The sequence below is a fragment of the Hyla sarda genome, chromosome 2 (assembly GCF_029499605.1).
Source record: "Hyla sarda isolate aHylSar1 chromosome 2, aHylSar1.hap1, whole genome shotgun sequence".
Lineage (NCBI taxonomy): Eukaryota > Metazoa > Chordata > Amphibia > Anura > Hylidae > Hyla > Hyla sarda.
This window is the reverse complement of record NC_079190.1, coordinates 426,811,102-426,826,263: the sequence shown is the minus strand read 5'-3', so window position 1 is coordinate 426,826,263 and position 15,162 is coordinate 426,811,102. Positions and strand designations below refer to the sequence as shown.

Here is a 15,162-nt window from a genome sequence, read left to right as displayed (position 1 = left end):
ACAGCTGTGGCAAAACTACAACTCCCCACATGCCCGGACAGCCGAAGGCTGTCCGGGCATGCTGGGAGTTGTAGTTTTGCCATTTATAGATATTAGGTGAGATTTATCAAAGCCTATGTAGAGGAAAAGTTGACCAGTGGCCCAAAGCAACCAATCATCTTTCCTCTTTCATTTTCGAAAAGGCCTCTGAAAGATGAAAGAAGAGAGCTGATTGGTTGTTATGGGCAACTGGTCAACCTATCCTCTACACAGGTTTTGCTAAATCTCCCCCATTGACCTCAAAGATATTCGACCAGCTTGCCTGTTTTAGTCTCTCTTCTGCTATTTAAAGGGGTACTCAGAGGGGAAAAAAAATGTTTTCAAATTAACTGGTGCCAAAAAAATCCAGATGTATGTATCTTTAGCATATTACCTCTGATATTCGGAAAAACACATTATGGCAGATGTCTGCTAACTAAAGAAATACTGTATAATATATGACTTATCCACCACATAGTCATTAGTAAACCCTCACATAATATCTACCTGAGCTTTTACACCTTTTTTTTATCCCTTAAAGGGGTACTCCGGTGGAATTATTATTTTTTTTTTAAAATCAACTGGTGCCAGAAAGTTAAACAGATTTGTAAATCACTTCTATTTAAAAATTTTAATCCTTCCAGTACTTATCAGATGCTGTATACAACAGAGGAAGTTCTTTTCTTTTTGAATTTCCTTTCTGTCTGACCACAGTGCTCTCTGCTGACACCTCTCTCCATTTTAGGAACTGTCCATAGTAGTAGCAAATCCCCATAGAAAACCTATCGTGCTCTAGACAGTTGCTAAAATGGACATAGGTGTCAGCAGAGAGCACTGTGGTCAGACAGAAAGAAAATTCAAAAAGAAAATAATTTCCCGTGGAGCATACAGCAGCTGATAAGTACTGGAGGGATTAAGATTTTTTTAATAGAAGTAATTTATATATCTGTTTAGCTTTTTGGCACCAGTTGATTTAAAAAAATAAATAAAAGAAATAATAGGTATTCCAGTGGATTACCCCTTTAAGCCTTCCAGCGCTTATCAGCTACTGTATGCTCCAGAGGAAGTTGTGTAGTTCTTTCCAGTCTAACCACAGTGCTCTCTGCTGACACCTCTGTCCATGTCAAGAACTGTCCAGAGCAGGAGAGGTTTGCAATGGGGATTTGCTCCTGCTCCAGATAGTTCCTGACAAGGACACAGGTGGCAGCAGAGAGCATTGTGGTCAGACTGGGGAAAACTACACAACTTCCTTCAGAGCATACAGCAGTTGATAAGTACTGGAAGGTTTTGGATTTTTAAATAGAAGTAGTTTACAAATCTGCATAACTTTCTGGCACCAGTTGATTTGAAAACTTTCTTTTTCCTCCAGAGTACCCCTTTAAAATAGAAATCTTCATCGCTCTTTGACATTTAGGTGGCGAAAATGTTCATCAAAGGAAAATGACACATAACTTAAGAATTCCTGCAAGGAGTTAAAGAGAAGCCTTTATGACGCAAAGCATCTGTTTTCTTAGTTCTGATTCCCAGTACAGCCATGTGGGTTCTTTCATTTTCAGGAGATGGCCCGGTCTTGTCACCACGCTTAGCTGCCTTCCTTCTGAATACATGTCGATTCTATGCATTACCTTCGGTATTATTCCCTATCGTTGTACGCATGAATGCTTTGTGCTCTTAGCAAGTGCAGCTAATGAAAAATTAACTTGCCTCCCATTTCACGTAAGTGGTCTCTGCAGGAAGCGAGAAGGGGGTTGCGGGGGAAGACGGATATAAAAAAGGATCCTTGGAGACATATTTGGTCCTGTACATAATGACTATTTTTCTGCATCGGGCTAATAACAATGACATTACGTTCGGGGCCATGTATACAACCTGGAGGCTGAACTTTCTGTAAAATAAAAAATTGCAGATAATATGGTTATAACCACATATACAGTTCTGTCTGGATTGAAGACCTGCAGGAATGGTTTGGTGATGTATCGACAATGATGATTTACCTCTACCACCTGGAAGAGCTGCAGACGAAAACACAATGGTAGACATTAGAGATGAGCGAACTTACAGTAAATTCGATTCGTCACAAACTTCTCGGCTCGGCAGTTGAGGACTTATCCTGCATAAATTAGTTCAGCTTTCCGGTGCTCCGGTGGGCTGGAAAAGGTGGATACAGTCCTAGGAAAGATTCTCCTAGGACTGTATCCACCTTTTCCAGCCCACGGGAGCACCTGAAAGCTGAACTAATTTATGCAGGATAAGTCATCAACTGCCGAGCCGAGAAGTTCGTGACTAATTGAATTTACTGTAAGTTCGCTCGTCTCTAGTAGACATAAAGTGTGTTTGTGGGGGTTGTGGTGCAGCACAAATGTAACACTCCGCCAATTTCCAGTCAGCTGGATTGACACATGACTCAGCTGCAAGTCGGGCCTAAATGTGAGGAGGGTATGCCATCAGCACACCCACTGAGACCCTTTTAAACCTCCTTCATGCTTCCTCCACACCCCCTTTGCACGAGTGGCACAAATGCTACAAACTGGCAACGTTTTGCACAGAAATGCCAATTTCTGAACCTCACTTTCTACCCAAAGATTTGCTGCATAGGTTAACATTAGCTCCATAAAATATAAATAAAATACGGTGCTAAAAACGCACATGTGAACGTGGCCTAGAAAGTGTACATGTGTTTTTTTCCCTTGAGATTATTACATTACAAGGCTGAGGATGTTAGCAACATAACTATATGGTTACATTCATGCTAAGAAATTACCGTCTAAAATTCCGCAATTTCGGTGGGAAATTTGATGCGGCAGAATGTCATTGCTAACAATGGGATTCCGCAGCACAATGCAAACTACGGAATTTCAGTGGCGGATATTCTGAGACTAAAATTCTGCCGTCAAAAGAATTATCTCGGTCATTCTTTAGACAGAATTCGTGCTAAAGATATTACCGGGTGGTTCTGCCGTAGACTGATTCAGTTGGTGCTGGGTGCAACTGGAATTTTCCGTGCGAAATCTTTCTGTACGGCGCTTACTTAGTGTGAACCCAGCCTAATAACAATTTGCACCTTTTTCTGTGTCTTTGGATCACTTCTGGTTTTGGCTAAAAAGACTAACCAAAATATGGAATGTCAATCCAGCCTAAGTGTGTGTATCGTCTTTTTAGCCGTATAAAAGAAATTGCTTATATTGCTGGCGGAAAAAACTGCAGAAAATACGCCTGTAAATAAATGACATCATACTTTTTACCCAGTGTGAACTAAATAGTGATACTTCTTACTTAATTTATAATTAGTTTGCATCAAACATATTAAAAATGTAGATATTATGCAGATTTGGAATGGAACATCCATGAAGTCCAGTTTAATGACTTATTTTCTGTTTCCTTTTAATCTCCTTTTTCCTCTAAACTAAAATATAATGAGCTGTTTAATGATTCTCTTTGATGTAGTATATTGTGTTTTTCTGTAATTCGCCCACTAATAGGACTGTATTATTTATCATGGAGTGTCATCACAACTAGGGAAAAATATGGAAGTTTATTTTGATACTGTAAATGTTGGTCGAGCTTTTCCATCAGTATCTGGAGGTTGACGATTTATATTATAGACCAGTAAGGTGATATTACTCAAAAATTATGTTAGTTCTTAAAACTTTTTTGTCCAGCTAGTCTTACTAAAAACATGCATAATAATAATAAAACGTTTGTGAAACATTAAAATTGTCAGGATCCGGATACTGTGAGGATACTGGAGGTGGATCCTCTGTGTCAGTGGGGTGATGACGTGGGCCGTACCAGGGGAACGGAGTCTAAGGGGTTACTGGTATTCACCAGAGCCCGCCGCAAAGCAGGATGGACTTGCTGCGGCAGGTAACCCCCAGGTCGTTCCACCCGATAGCGACTCAACCCCGACTGACTGCTGAGATAGGCGCGGTACAAGGGATTAGGCAAGAGCAAGGTCAGACGTAGCAGAAGGTCAGGGCAGGCAGCAAGGATCGTAGTCAGGGGCAACGGCAGGAGGTCTGGAACACTGGCTTGGGACATACAAGGAACGCTTTCACTGGCACAATGGCAACAAGATACAGGGAAGGGGAAGGGAGGTGATATAGACCAGTGCACAGGTGAATTCACTAATTTGGGCCAGGCGCCAATCAGCGGCGCACTGGCCCTTTAAATCGCAGAGAGCCGACGCGCGCCCTAGGGAGCGGGGCCACGCGCGCCGGGACTGAACCGGCGGAGGACGGGTCTGGTAAGAAGGCTGGGATGCGAACCGCGAGCGGGCGCGTTCCGCATCGCGGATCGCATCCCTGCTAGGGACACTATCGCAGAGCTCCCGGTAAATGCTGCGAGGTAAACGCTGCGAGCGCTCTGGTGAGGAGCGGGGACCCGGAGTGCTCGGCGTAACAAAAATATATTGGCAAGTGGGTCAATCGGTGTCTGGCAATGATTTTCTGATCCTAAGAATGAAGGGTTGCTGTGGCTTCTTATAGTGTCTGGGTGATATGCCAATCACTAGAAGAAGAATAACCCTTTAAGTTCTAATCAACTATTGGAAACCAGGAGGTGCCCAACCTGTCCTTCTCCATGGTACCATAGGCCTGTCTCTATTTCTGTGTCTTTGGCTTCAGACATGCTATGACCAAGTTTGTCTTTGGCCTCTATGTCCTTGGGTTCAGCTGGCTTTTGTAAGAGTAGAGTTTGTGGATGAGAGGCTCAATACAAACGTCTCAGTATAATAACATTCTAAAACATTTCTGGTTGAATTAGGATTATGTATAGTCCATTGGATGGAGACTACTGGTACTTTATTTTGTAATACAGTAACTCAATTTCTACAGTGCAAATGGATATTATCCATGGGGAAACACAGTCCTATAACTCTGAGATGGTGAAATGCATGGTTTAGGCTCTATTCACATATGTATCACATTTTCCATTTTAAAGAGACACCACAAGGCAATGTTGTTGCATTACAGACACAAGGGACATTCATTGGATCCTGTAAATTCGTGATTGGTTTAATTGGTTTCCATCTCTATAGGAAAAGCAGTGATAGTAAAAGCAGTGCTGCATATAGCAATGTTTTTGCGTTAAAAGACTATGGAATCCAAGATGGAGGCATCTAGAAGTGCCCACCATGTGCCATCTCTATTTTATTATTGTACTGATCTAGCTTTGTTTTGTCCACATTACTACTGTATAGGAATAAACAGTGAAAATCACCATATTAATATAAACCTCTTTTTGTTTTGTAGGACCAGATTGAACAGGTTGACCCACGGGGACGGACCCCCCTTCATCTTGCTACAACATTAGGTCACTTGGATTGTGCCAAAGTACTGCTCAATCATGGGGCGGATGTCAGCAAGGAGAACCGCAGTGGATGGACCGGTAAGTGGCAATGAACATGTTTACTAAAGGACGATATGATAATTTAGCGTTTTTGTCAGAGAAATCTTGCTTTATTGATTGTCATGGCAACAATAACTTCTCTAGGAGCGTTTCTCACAGGCACTTTTTTTTCTTAATCATTCCTGATTATCAAAACCAGGACATTTATTTCACTAAATTTATTATGTAAAAAAAGACTGGTATTACGACCTCTGGGACCTTTACCAATTCTGAGAAAGAACATCTATTCAAGTGGAGCCATGCTGAATTTCTCAACCAAACACAAAAACATGGGGGCTCAACCTCTATATATGAGGACATATCAGTGTGCAGAGCTGTATATCCCAATAGCCATATATAAAACAAAAGGAGAAAAAAGCTGATATACTAAAATGCAGTGCACACCTATCAGTAACAACAATGTTCTGTATAAAATATATTTATTAGCAAATTATATTATTAGTACGCTGCATTTCCCAGGCACAGATTTTTTTGTGTCATCGAGGTCCAAGAGCTTAAGACCATGGTGACCATAACGTGCTGTCATATCCTAGCGATATGCCTTTACTTTCTAAGAGGGAACATTTTTATCAAAACATGACAGACCCAGGCTGATACTCCCACCCCCATTGTTCAAACCCTTAACAGTATTTCTCTAATTCTTTGAGAATCCCCTATTAGATGGGTCAGCTTGCACAGTAAGTGAGCCTCAATCTTATAGATCAGGGCTAGTTTAAAGGGGTTCTTCGGTGCTTAAACATCTTATCCCCTATCCAAAGGATAGGGGATAAGATGCCTGATCGCGGGAGTCCCGCCGCTGGGGACCCCCGGGATCATGCACGCGGCACCCCGTTTGTAATCGGTGCACGGAGATTATGGTCGACCGCAGGGCGGGCGGCGTGTGACGTCACGCCTTCACCCCCGTGTGACGTCACGCTCCGCCCCTCAATGCAAGCCTACAGGTTGTCAAACACCTGTGGGGTGTTAAGGCTCACTGTACCCCTTGTTACGTTCCTTGAGGGGTGTAGTTTCCAAAATAGTATGCCATGTGTTTTTTTTTTTTTTTTTTTTTGCTGTTATGGCACCATAGGGGCTTCCTAAATGGGACATGCCCCCCAAAAACCCTTTAAGCAAAATTTGTTTTCCAGAAGCCAAAATGTGACTCCTTCTTTTCTGAGCATTGTAGCGCGCCAGCAGTGCACTTGATGTCCACACATGGGGTTACAACTTTTGAGGGGCATTTTCTCCTATTACCTCTTGTAAAAATGGTAAATTTGGGGAAAAACCTGCATTTTAGTGAAAAAAAAATTAATTTACACATCCGACTTTACCAAAAAGTCGTCAAACACTTGTGGGGTGTTAAGGCTCACTGGACCCCTTGTTATGTGCCATGAGGGGTGTAGTTTCCAATATAGTATGCCATTTGTTTTTTGTTTTTTTTGCTGTTATGGCACTATAGGGGCTTCCTAAATGCAACATGCCCCCCAAAAACCATTTCAGCAAAATTCACTCTCCAAAATCCCATTGTTGCTCCTTTGCTTCTGAGCCCTCTAGTGCACCCACAGAGCACTTAAAGTTCACAAATGAGAAATTGGGTTACACATTTTGGGGGGCTTTTTCTCCTTTTACCCCTTGTAAAAATGCAAAAACTGGGTCTACAAGAACATGTTACATGTTATTGTAAAAAATGGAGATTTTGAATTTTCTCCTTCACTTTGCTGCTATTCCTGTGGAAACACCTAAAGGGTTAACACTCTTACTGAGTGTCAGATTACTTAAAAAAATTCAGATTTTGAAAAGTTTGTGAAAAATTGGAAAATTGCTGCCGAACTTTGAAGCCCTCTGGTGTCTTCCAAAAGTAAAAACACATCAATTTTATGATGCAAACATAAAGTAGACATATTGTATATGTGAATCAATATATAATGTATTTGGAATATTCATTTTCCTTACAAGCAGAGAGCTTAGAAGTTAGGAAAATGCTAAATTTTTTAATTTGTCATGAAATTTTTGATGCATGCAGGGCCGGCCTTAGGTGTTCAGGCGCCCTGTGCGAGCTAACCCCCCCCCCCCCATTACCCCATAAACATACACAAAAAGGAAAAAAATCTTTGAAACAAATATTTTCTTTAAAATATTTAATCATTCCCCTGCCCCCTTCACCAGTCCCCTGCCCCCCCTTAATCAGATGCAGTATAGTTCCCCCACATTAGGTGCAGTATAGCTCTCCACAATAGGTGCAGTATAGTTCCCCCACATTAGGTGCAGTATAGTTCTCCCACATTAGGTGCAGTATAGTTCCCCCACATTAGGTGCAGTATAGTTATCCACATTAGGTGCAGTATAGTTCTCCCACATTAGGTGCAGTATAGTTCCCTCACATTAGGTGCAGTATAGTTCTCCACATTAGGTGCAGTATAGTTCCCCGCATTAGGTGCAGTATAGTTCTCCCACATTAGGTGCAGTATAGTTCCCCCACATTAGGTGCAGTATAGTTCTCCACATTAGGTGCAGTATAGTTCCCCACATTAGGTGCAGTATAGTTCTCCCACATTAGGTGCAGTACAGTTCCCCCACATTAGGTGCAGTATAGTTCTCCACATTAGGTGCAGTACAGTTTCCCCACATTAGGTGCAGTATAGTTCTCCCACATTAGGTGCAGTACAGTTTCCCCACATTAGGTGCAGTATAGTTCTCCCACATTAGGTGCAGTACAGTTCCCCCACATTAGGTGCAGTATAGCTCTCCACATTAGGTGCAGTATAGCTCTCCACATTAGGTGCAGTATAGTTCCCCACATTAGGTGCAGTATAGCTCCCCCACATTAGGTGCAGTATAGTTCCCCCACATTAGGTGCAGTATAGTTCTCCACATTAGGTGCAGTATAGTTCCCCACATTAGGTGCAGTATAGTTCTCCCACATTAGGTGCAGTACAGTTCCCCCACATTAGGTGCAGTATAGCTCTCCACATTAGGTGCAGTATAGTTCCCCACATTAGGTGCAGTATAGCTCCCCCACATTAGGTGCAGTATAGTTCCCCCACATTAGGTGCAGTATAGTTCCCCACATTAGGTGCAGTATAGTTCTCCACATTAGGGCCGGCCAACCGGAGACGCGGAGGAGGGCGGGGTAAGTGAAGCCTTCCGGTGTAATGAAGAAAACTGTGAACAGTGAAAAAATTTTTCTTTTAAATCAACTGGTGGCAGAAAGTTAAACATATTTGTAAATTACTTCTATAAAAAATCTTAATCCTTCCAGTACTTATTAGCTGCTGAATGCTACAGAGGAAATTCCTTTCTTTTTGGAACACCGATGACATCACGAGCACAGTGCTCTCTGCTGACATCTCTGTCCATTTTAGCAAACATGCATAGCAGATGTATGCTAAGGGCAGCATGGTGGCTCAGTGGTTAGCACTGCTGCCTTGCAGTGCTGGGGACTTGGGCTCAAATCCCACTAAGCACAACAATAAATAAAGCGTTATCATTATTATTATTATAATAACATCAGCAGAGAGAACTGTGCTCGTGATGTCATCAGAGAGCATTCCAAAAAGAAAAGAATTTCCTCTGTAGTATTCAGCAGCTAATAAGTACAGGAAGGATTAAGATTTTTTAAATAGAAGTAATTTACAAATATGTTTAACTTTCTGCCACCAGTTGATTTAAAAGAAAAAAGGTTTTCACCGGAGTACCCCTTTAAGGGGTTAAATGTGATTGTTTGGCGCATATCTATTGCAGACTTGAGGATATTATTTTTCAATAGCATAGTCTATTTTTTTCTATTATTGTTAATAATTGTGAGCCTGGAGGAGTCATCTTGTTTTATATATTGGTTTTCTTTAGTACTTTTGGGTGGTACACAGATAGACCATCGACTGAATTGAGGGTGAGCCACAATAGTTTTTGTACAGATGGGAAATCATCTGTACAGAATAGGAAGCCTTAGCGTAGTTATAGACCTAGTGGCCAGAATAGAAACCACAAGATTTTTTCAAATTTATGATAAAATATAGATAGTGAAATGAAAAAGTAAGAAGAAATCACCAAGCATTCTTAAAAAATATGGTTAATATAACAACCTGATTTAAGCAATAGTTCATTTTCGAATGACACATTCCCTTTAAAGACACGCTCTACCAATTTTGGATTGTTCCCCTTGTTGTGTTTCTTTACTTGTGCTTATTTGTAATATAGTCTTTTATTTCCATCTAGTGCTTCAGGAGGCCGTCAGCACACGTGACCTAGAGCTGGTCCGGCTAGTTTTACGGCACCGTGATTACCAAAGGACCCTTAAACGCCTGGCAGGGATACCAGTCCTACTGGAGAAGTTACGCAAGGTATACTAGATTCATGTGTGGCTTAGTATCTAGTAATGTACCCATTCTGTATTGAGTTTTAGTAATATTTTAAATGGCTACCAGATATGGCCTTAAAGGAGTACTCCGGTGGAAAACTTTTTTTTAAATCAACTGTTGCCAGAAAGTTAAACAGATTTGTCAATTACTTCTATTAAAAAAAATCTTAATCCTTTCAGTATTTATTAGCTGCTGAATACTAAAGAGGAGATTTTTTTCTTTTTGGAACACAGAGCTCTCTGCTGACATCTCTGTCCATTTTAGGAACTGTCCAGAGCAGCATATGTTTTCTATGGGAATTTTCTCCTACTCTGAACAGTTCTTAAAATGGACAGAGATGTCAGCAAAGAGCTCTGTGTTCCAAAAAGAAAAGGATTTCCTCTGTAGTATTCAACAGCTAATATGTACTGGAAGGATTAAGATTTTTTAATAGAAGTCATTTACAAATCTGAAAAATAATTGAATAGTAAGCGCTGGATTATACACACAAGTTACAAACTGACCTGTAGATAGTACGGTTGCTGATAAAACTCGGTGGTTGCGGTGTAAATGTAATGATCCCACAGCAATGCTGTTACAGCGCGATCGCTGTGTATTGCAGTGAAGGAGGTACCGCTCTGCAGATACGTGGGCTCCCTGAAGTGGTTTTCCAGAGGTTGCAAGTGGTTCTTACTGAATTGACTACTTACTTAAAAGAAGTAATTGACAAATCTGTTTAACTTTCCGGCACCAGTTGATTTTAAAAAAAAGTTTTCCACCGGAGTACCCCTTTAAATGGGTACTCCACTGGAAAACATTGTAGCGAAATATGTTAGTGCTACACAAATAAATAAAATGAAAAAATAAACAAGAACCAGACTTAAAGGAGCACTCTAGCCATAACTAACTTATTCCCCTAGCCACAGAATAGGGGATAATTAGCTGATTGCAGGGGTCCGAAAGGGACCCCAGCTTTCAGTGAGGAGCGCGCTCCATTCATTTCTATGGGAGTGCTGGAGATCTCGGGAGGTCTCTTCAGCGCTCCCATAGAAATGAATGGAGGGCATGCTGTCTGCAGCACACACTCCTTACTGAGAGCCGCGTTCTGGACCAGAGATCGCAGGGGGTCCCCGTAGGGGGTCTCAGCTACTTATCCGCTATCCTGTGGATAGGGGATAAGTTCATTTTGACTGGAGTTCTTCTTTAAGACCTCGTGGAACTCCCTTTTCTTAAAAAAAAATCTTAACGTGGGTCCTTCTAACTCCTGGTAAGTTGATAGTATGGCAGTACCAGAAGGGGCACATTATTTGAATACGTCTCACTCTACCTTTTATGTGCTCCTGGTGTGAATTGCATCAGTATATATAGGGTGCTTTTATTTACAATCTTCGGTAATGCATACAAGAATGTCATATTTTTTTTTCTCATCAGGGTTTTTCTCAAATTTTGTAGCTAAGGGGCGTATTACATGGGCAGACACCTTCCCGATATTGACAATACACAAGTTGATTGCCATTAAAGAGCCCTTGAGATGGCCAATAATGGATAGTAAAGATCCTCCTGGCTGTATTTTTTGGGCGCCTGCTCATTTTTAACACTGTCGGCAGCACATCCCCCATTTACACAGATAGATGTGCTTCCGATGAACAATGATTTCCGAGCCTGATAAACCACATTTGTTGGCCAATCGCTGGATCTCTGACACTGAGCAATATATGGCCAATAACTACCCAATCGATTACAGCCCTATGTTTCACCGTGGTAATAAGGTACTAGTGGTCCAGATATGGGAGCTGTCTGACATTTTGACCTTATGCAGTCAGTAAAGAGTAGATTTCTCATAAATGACTGTATTCTACTCTGACCCTTAGATTTTTGTCCTTACTATCATCACTCCAGGAAAAATATCCCATATTTCACCTTCTTCTTTCTGGAGACTGATTTAGTCCCTGGAGACTTACTTGTGTTAATGTGCTTTTTCATGTCAGTAAATCCCTCTAGTGCTGGAAGGCCTGTTTACCAAGGCACTAAATGGGTTACATTTCTCCAGAGGCTACAAGTGCAGGAAAAAAAGGAAGACTATTAGGTCCTATTATCATTGTTTTTAACCTATTTATAGATCAGTGGTCGATGGCTTGAAATATATCACGTTGTTCATTACTTTAACTTGACACTTAAACTGACTCATAGTGAAATGATGAGACTGTGAGGACTTTTATTTTATTATCCACTTTACTGTCTGGAGACATATGTAGTATACAGTATTCTTCTAATACTATTCATCTATCTATCCATCTTCTCTCTTTCTGTGTGATGGTATTGTATGTTGTTATAATGCCCTAACAAATGCCAGAGCTGTGAATTATGTAATATATCATATTTTAGCTAAGTTACTTGTATCGGCGCTACCATCAATATAAATACTTAGTGATAGATGTCGGTATTTTACCTTGAAGCATTTGTCCCTCCATATCCCAGAAAACGTCAGCAATGTAAAGACCTTCATGTCTACTTACAGATGAAAACACAGGCCTGGAAATGTCCTATGAAGGCTGTAGTTTCCATGAATAATTAAGTAGTGGCAATGCTGTAATAAATAATTAATTGTACCCAGTACTATTAAAATATTTGCCTAATGCAAACCAGTTCTGGAAATTAATAAAGTTATTACCTACTTTTTTTTCTGGGATTTTTGTTTTATGGGAGCCTATCCTTGGGTTAGGCAGGGTGCAGACACCTGGCACCGTGCCAATCTGTAGTTTGCCTTCACCAGAGCTGTGACACTTGCAGACAAGAGCTGGGTGCAAGCGGCTCTGTACTTGGTGTAGTGGCCGTGCTGGGTTACTACAGCTCTGTTCCCATTGAATTGTATGAGAGCTGAACTGCAGTAACGCTGATAGGGATGACCCTTATGTTTCTGATGACTGATCAATATACTAATACTAATATGCCATTGCTGCTGGAAAAATATATTTGTTCCCTAGCCCTTACCCCATATACATCAGCTTGCTATCTGCTCGTGACTCCGGATTGAGGCCTTGCCATGACTCCATGCAGGAGTAGAAAGACAAATATCTGACGAACAGAGAACTCTGGAATTTCCCAGTAAAGAAACTTCTGCCAAGAAATTAATGGACATTGATCAAACAACCAATCAAAAAGGAACATGCTAATTCTGATGTCATAACTGAACCTCCTTCTTTGTCCAACAACGCCACATGGCCACAACACAATGGCCCTCATTTACTAAGAGTGGAGTGTAGGTTTCTTTGTGGGTTTTAATTCTCTACAATTTATTTTCCACGGTGTTTACTAAGGTTTCCCTACATTTTCCACTTTCCTTACACTTTGCTTTTTTTTACACATGCTCTGATCTGTCTGGTTTTCCTCAGCTCAAATCCACCACATTTTATGTGGAAACCTTAGTAAATATGTTGGGTTTTTCTGAAAATGTCGGGAACACGCCCCTTTTGGAGACCACACACCCTTTCCCCCAGCGGCCACACCCCTTTTTGGGTTTTCTCAGCAAAATGGAGAGTTATTCGGGTTTTTTCAATTCTGAGGCAAATTCTGGTGCAAAATCAGGCGCAGACAGAATTTCTGGCGCAATGCGACGGAATCTGGCGCACAACCCAACAAAACATGTCAGGTTTGCAATAGTAAATGAGGGCCAATGTATGGAGCTGTCTGTTTCTGGCTGATTGGCTTGGATATCAGGTATCAAAGTGCCACCAATCACATGTTAGTGCCCTATCCTGAGGACAGGCTATCGATAAAAAGTAAATAAAAAATATTCAGAAATAGTAAGACTTATATGAGGATACACACCTTGGGGAGTAAATGTATAAATAAAAGACTATGTGTGAAGATGATTTCAGTTTCTTTTTTTTCACTTCTAGGCACAGGACTTTTATGTAGAAATGAAATGGGAGTTTACCAGTTGGGGTAAGTATTAAAATACTATGTTCTTTTTTAAACTGTTCTTATTATTTATTTATTTATTTTTTGGCAATACTGACCTAACTGAGTTTGACAGCAAATAATAAAGGTGCAATTTACATTTTTACATACATCAGAATAAAGGATATTGAAGTGACTTTGAGCAAAGCATGGTTGTTAGTACCACATGAGCAACCATCGCTAGAGTTTGGTAAAAAAAAATGGTCTGAAAAAGAGAAAATATCCATTGAGCGGCAGTTGTGTGGATGAAAATGCCTTGTAGAGGTCAGAGGAGAATAGGCAGACTGGTTCCAGATGACAGAAAGGAAACCTTAACTCAAATAACCTCTTGTTACAACCAAGGTATGCAGAAAACCATCTCTGAATTCACAACATGTCCAACCTTGATGCAGATTTGCTACAGCAGCAGAAAACTACATTGGATGCCACTTCTGACAGCTAAGAACAGGAAACGGAGGCTACAATTCACACAGGCTCACCAAAATTGGGCACTGGAAGAATGTTGCCTGGTCTGATGAGTTTCAATTTGAGCAGCATTCAGATGGCCAGGTTCATTGTTTGTCATAAACAACATGCAAGCATAGATCCATCCTGCCTTGTATGAACTGTTCTGGCTAGTGGGGGTGTATTGATGTGGGGAACATTTTCTTGCCACATGCTGGGCCCTCTCATATGAATTTAGCATAGTTTAAACATTACAGTCAACCTGGATATTGTGTATAAATAAATGTGTTCCACTATATTTATGTACAGCTCCTATGTAGGCTCATTCCATCTGTCACCTTCTCTTTAATATCTGACCAAATACATGATAGTAAGATGTAGGAGACAGATTGAGGGGAATTTGCTTGCAGTGTCAGTCTACGCAGAGTTTGGAGAACATCTTTAGAACAGCAAGTAAAAAAAATACCATATAAGATACAGATACATGACATTCCTACTTACCTAAATTCGTTTTCCAAAAGATTTGGTAGCGATAGATCCCACTGACATGAAGTCTTTTTGTTCAACCAATATATTACACTGTATGCATTACCCCGATTGCCAAATCCCTTTGTTCTTCACAAAAACCTGATTTATTTATATAAATGTATTTATTTATTTAAAGGGGTACTCCACTGGGGAAAAAAAAAAATCTAAATCAACTGGTGCCAGAAAGTTAAACAGATTTGTAAATTACTTCTATAAAAAAAATCTTAATCCTTCCAGTACTTATCAGCTGTTATATGCTCCACAGGAAGTTCTTTTCTTTTTGAATTTCCTTTCTGTCTGACCACAGTGCTCTCTGCTGACACCTCTGTCCATTTTAGGAACTGTCCAGAGTAGGATCAAATCCCCATAGCAAACCTATTCTGCGCTGGACAGTTCCTAAAATGGACAGAGGTGTCAGTAGAAAGCACTGTGGTCAGACAGAAAGGAAATTCAAAAAGAAAAGAACTTCCTGTGGATCATACAGCAGTTC

At 40.8% G+C, this 15,162-nt stretch overlaps 1 protein-coding gene across 6 annotated transcripts in view; it reads left to right on the top strand.

Moving 5' to 3' along the window:
- The window catches only part of ANKRD13B (ankyrin repeat domain 13B), a 204,761-nt gene that overhangs the window by 151,005 nt on the left and 38,594 nt on the right, over nt 1–15,162 (top strand). For all 6 annotated transcript variants that reach the window (XM_056559011.1, XM_056559008.1, XM_056559010.1 and 3 more), the window contains exons 2-4: nt 5,268–5,403; nt 9,619–9,743; nt 13,640–13,685. In XM_056559011.1, the coding sequence (XP_056414986.1) occupies nt 5,268–5,403; nt 9,619–9,743; nt 13,640–13,685 (307 nt within the window). The remainder of the gene's footprint in view (nt 1–5,267; nt 5,404–9,618; nt 9,744–13,639; nt 13,686–15,162) is intronic.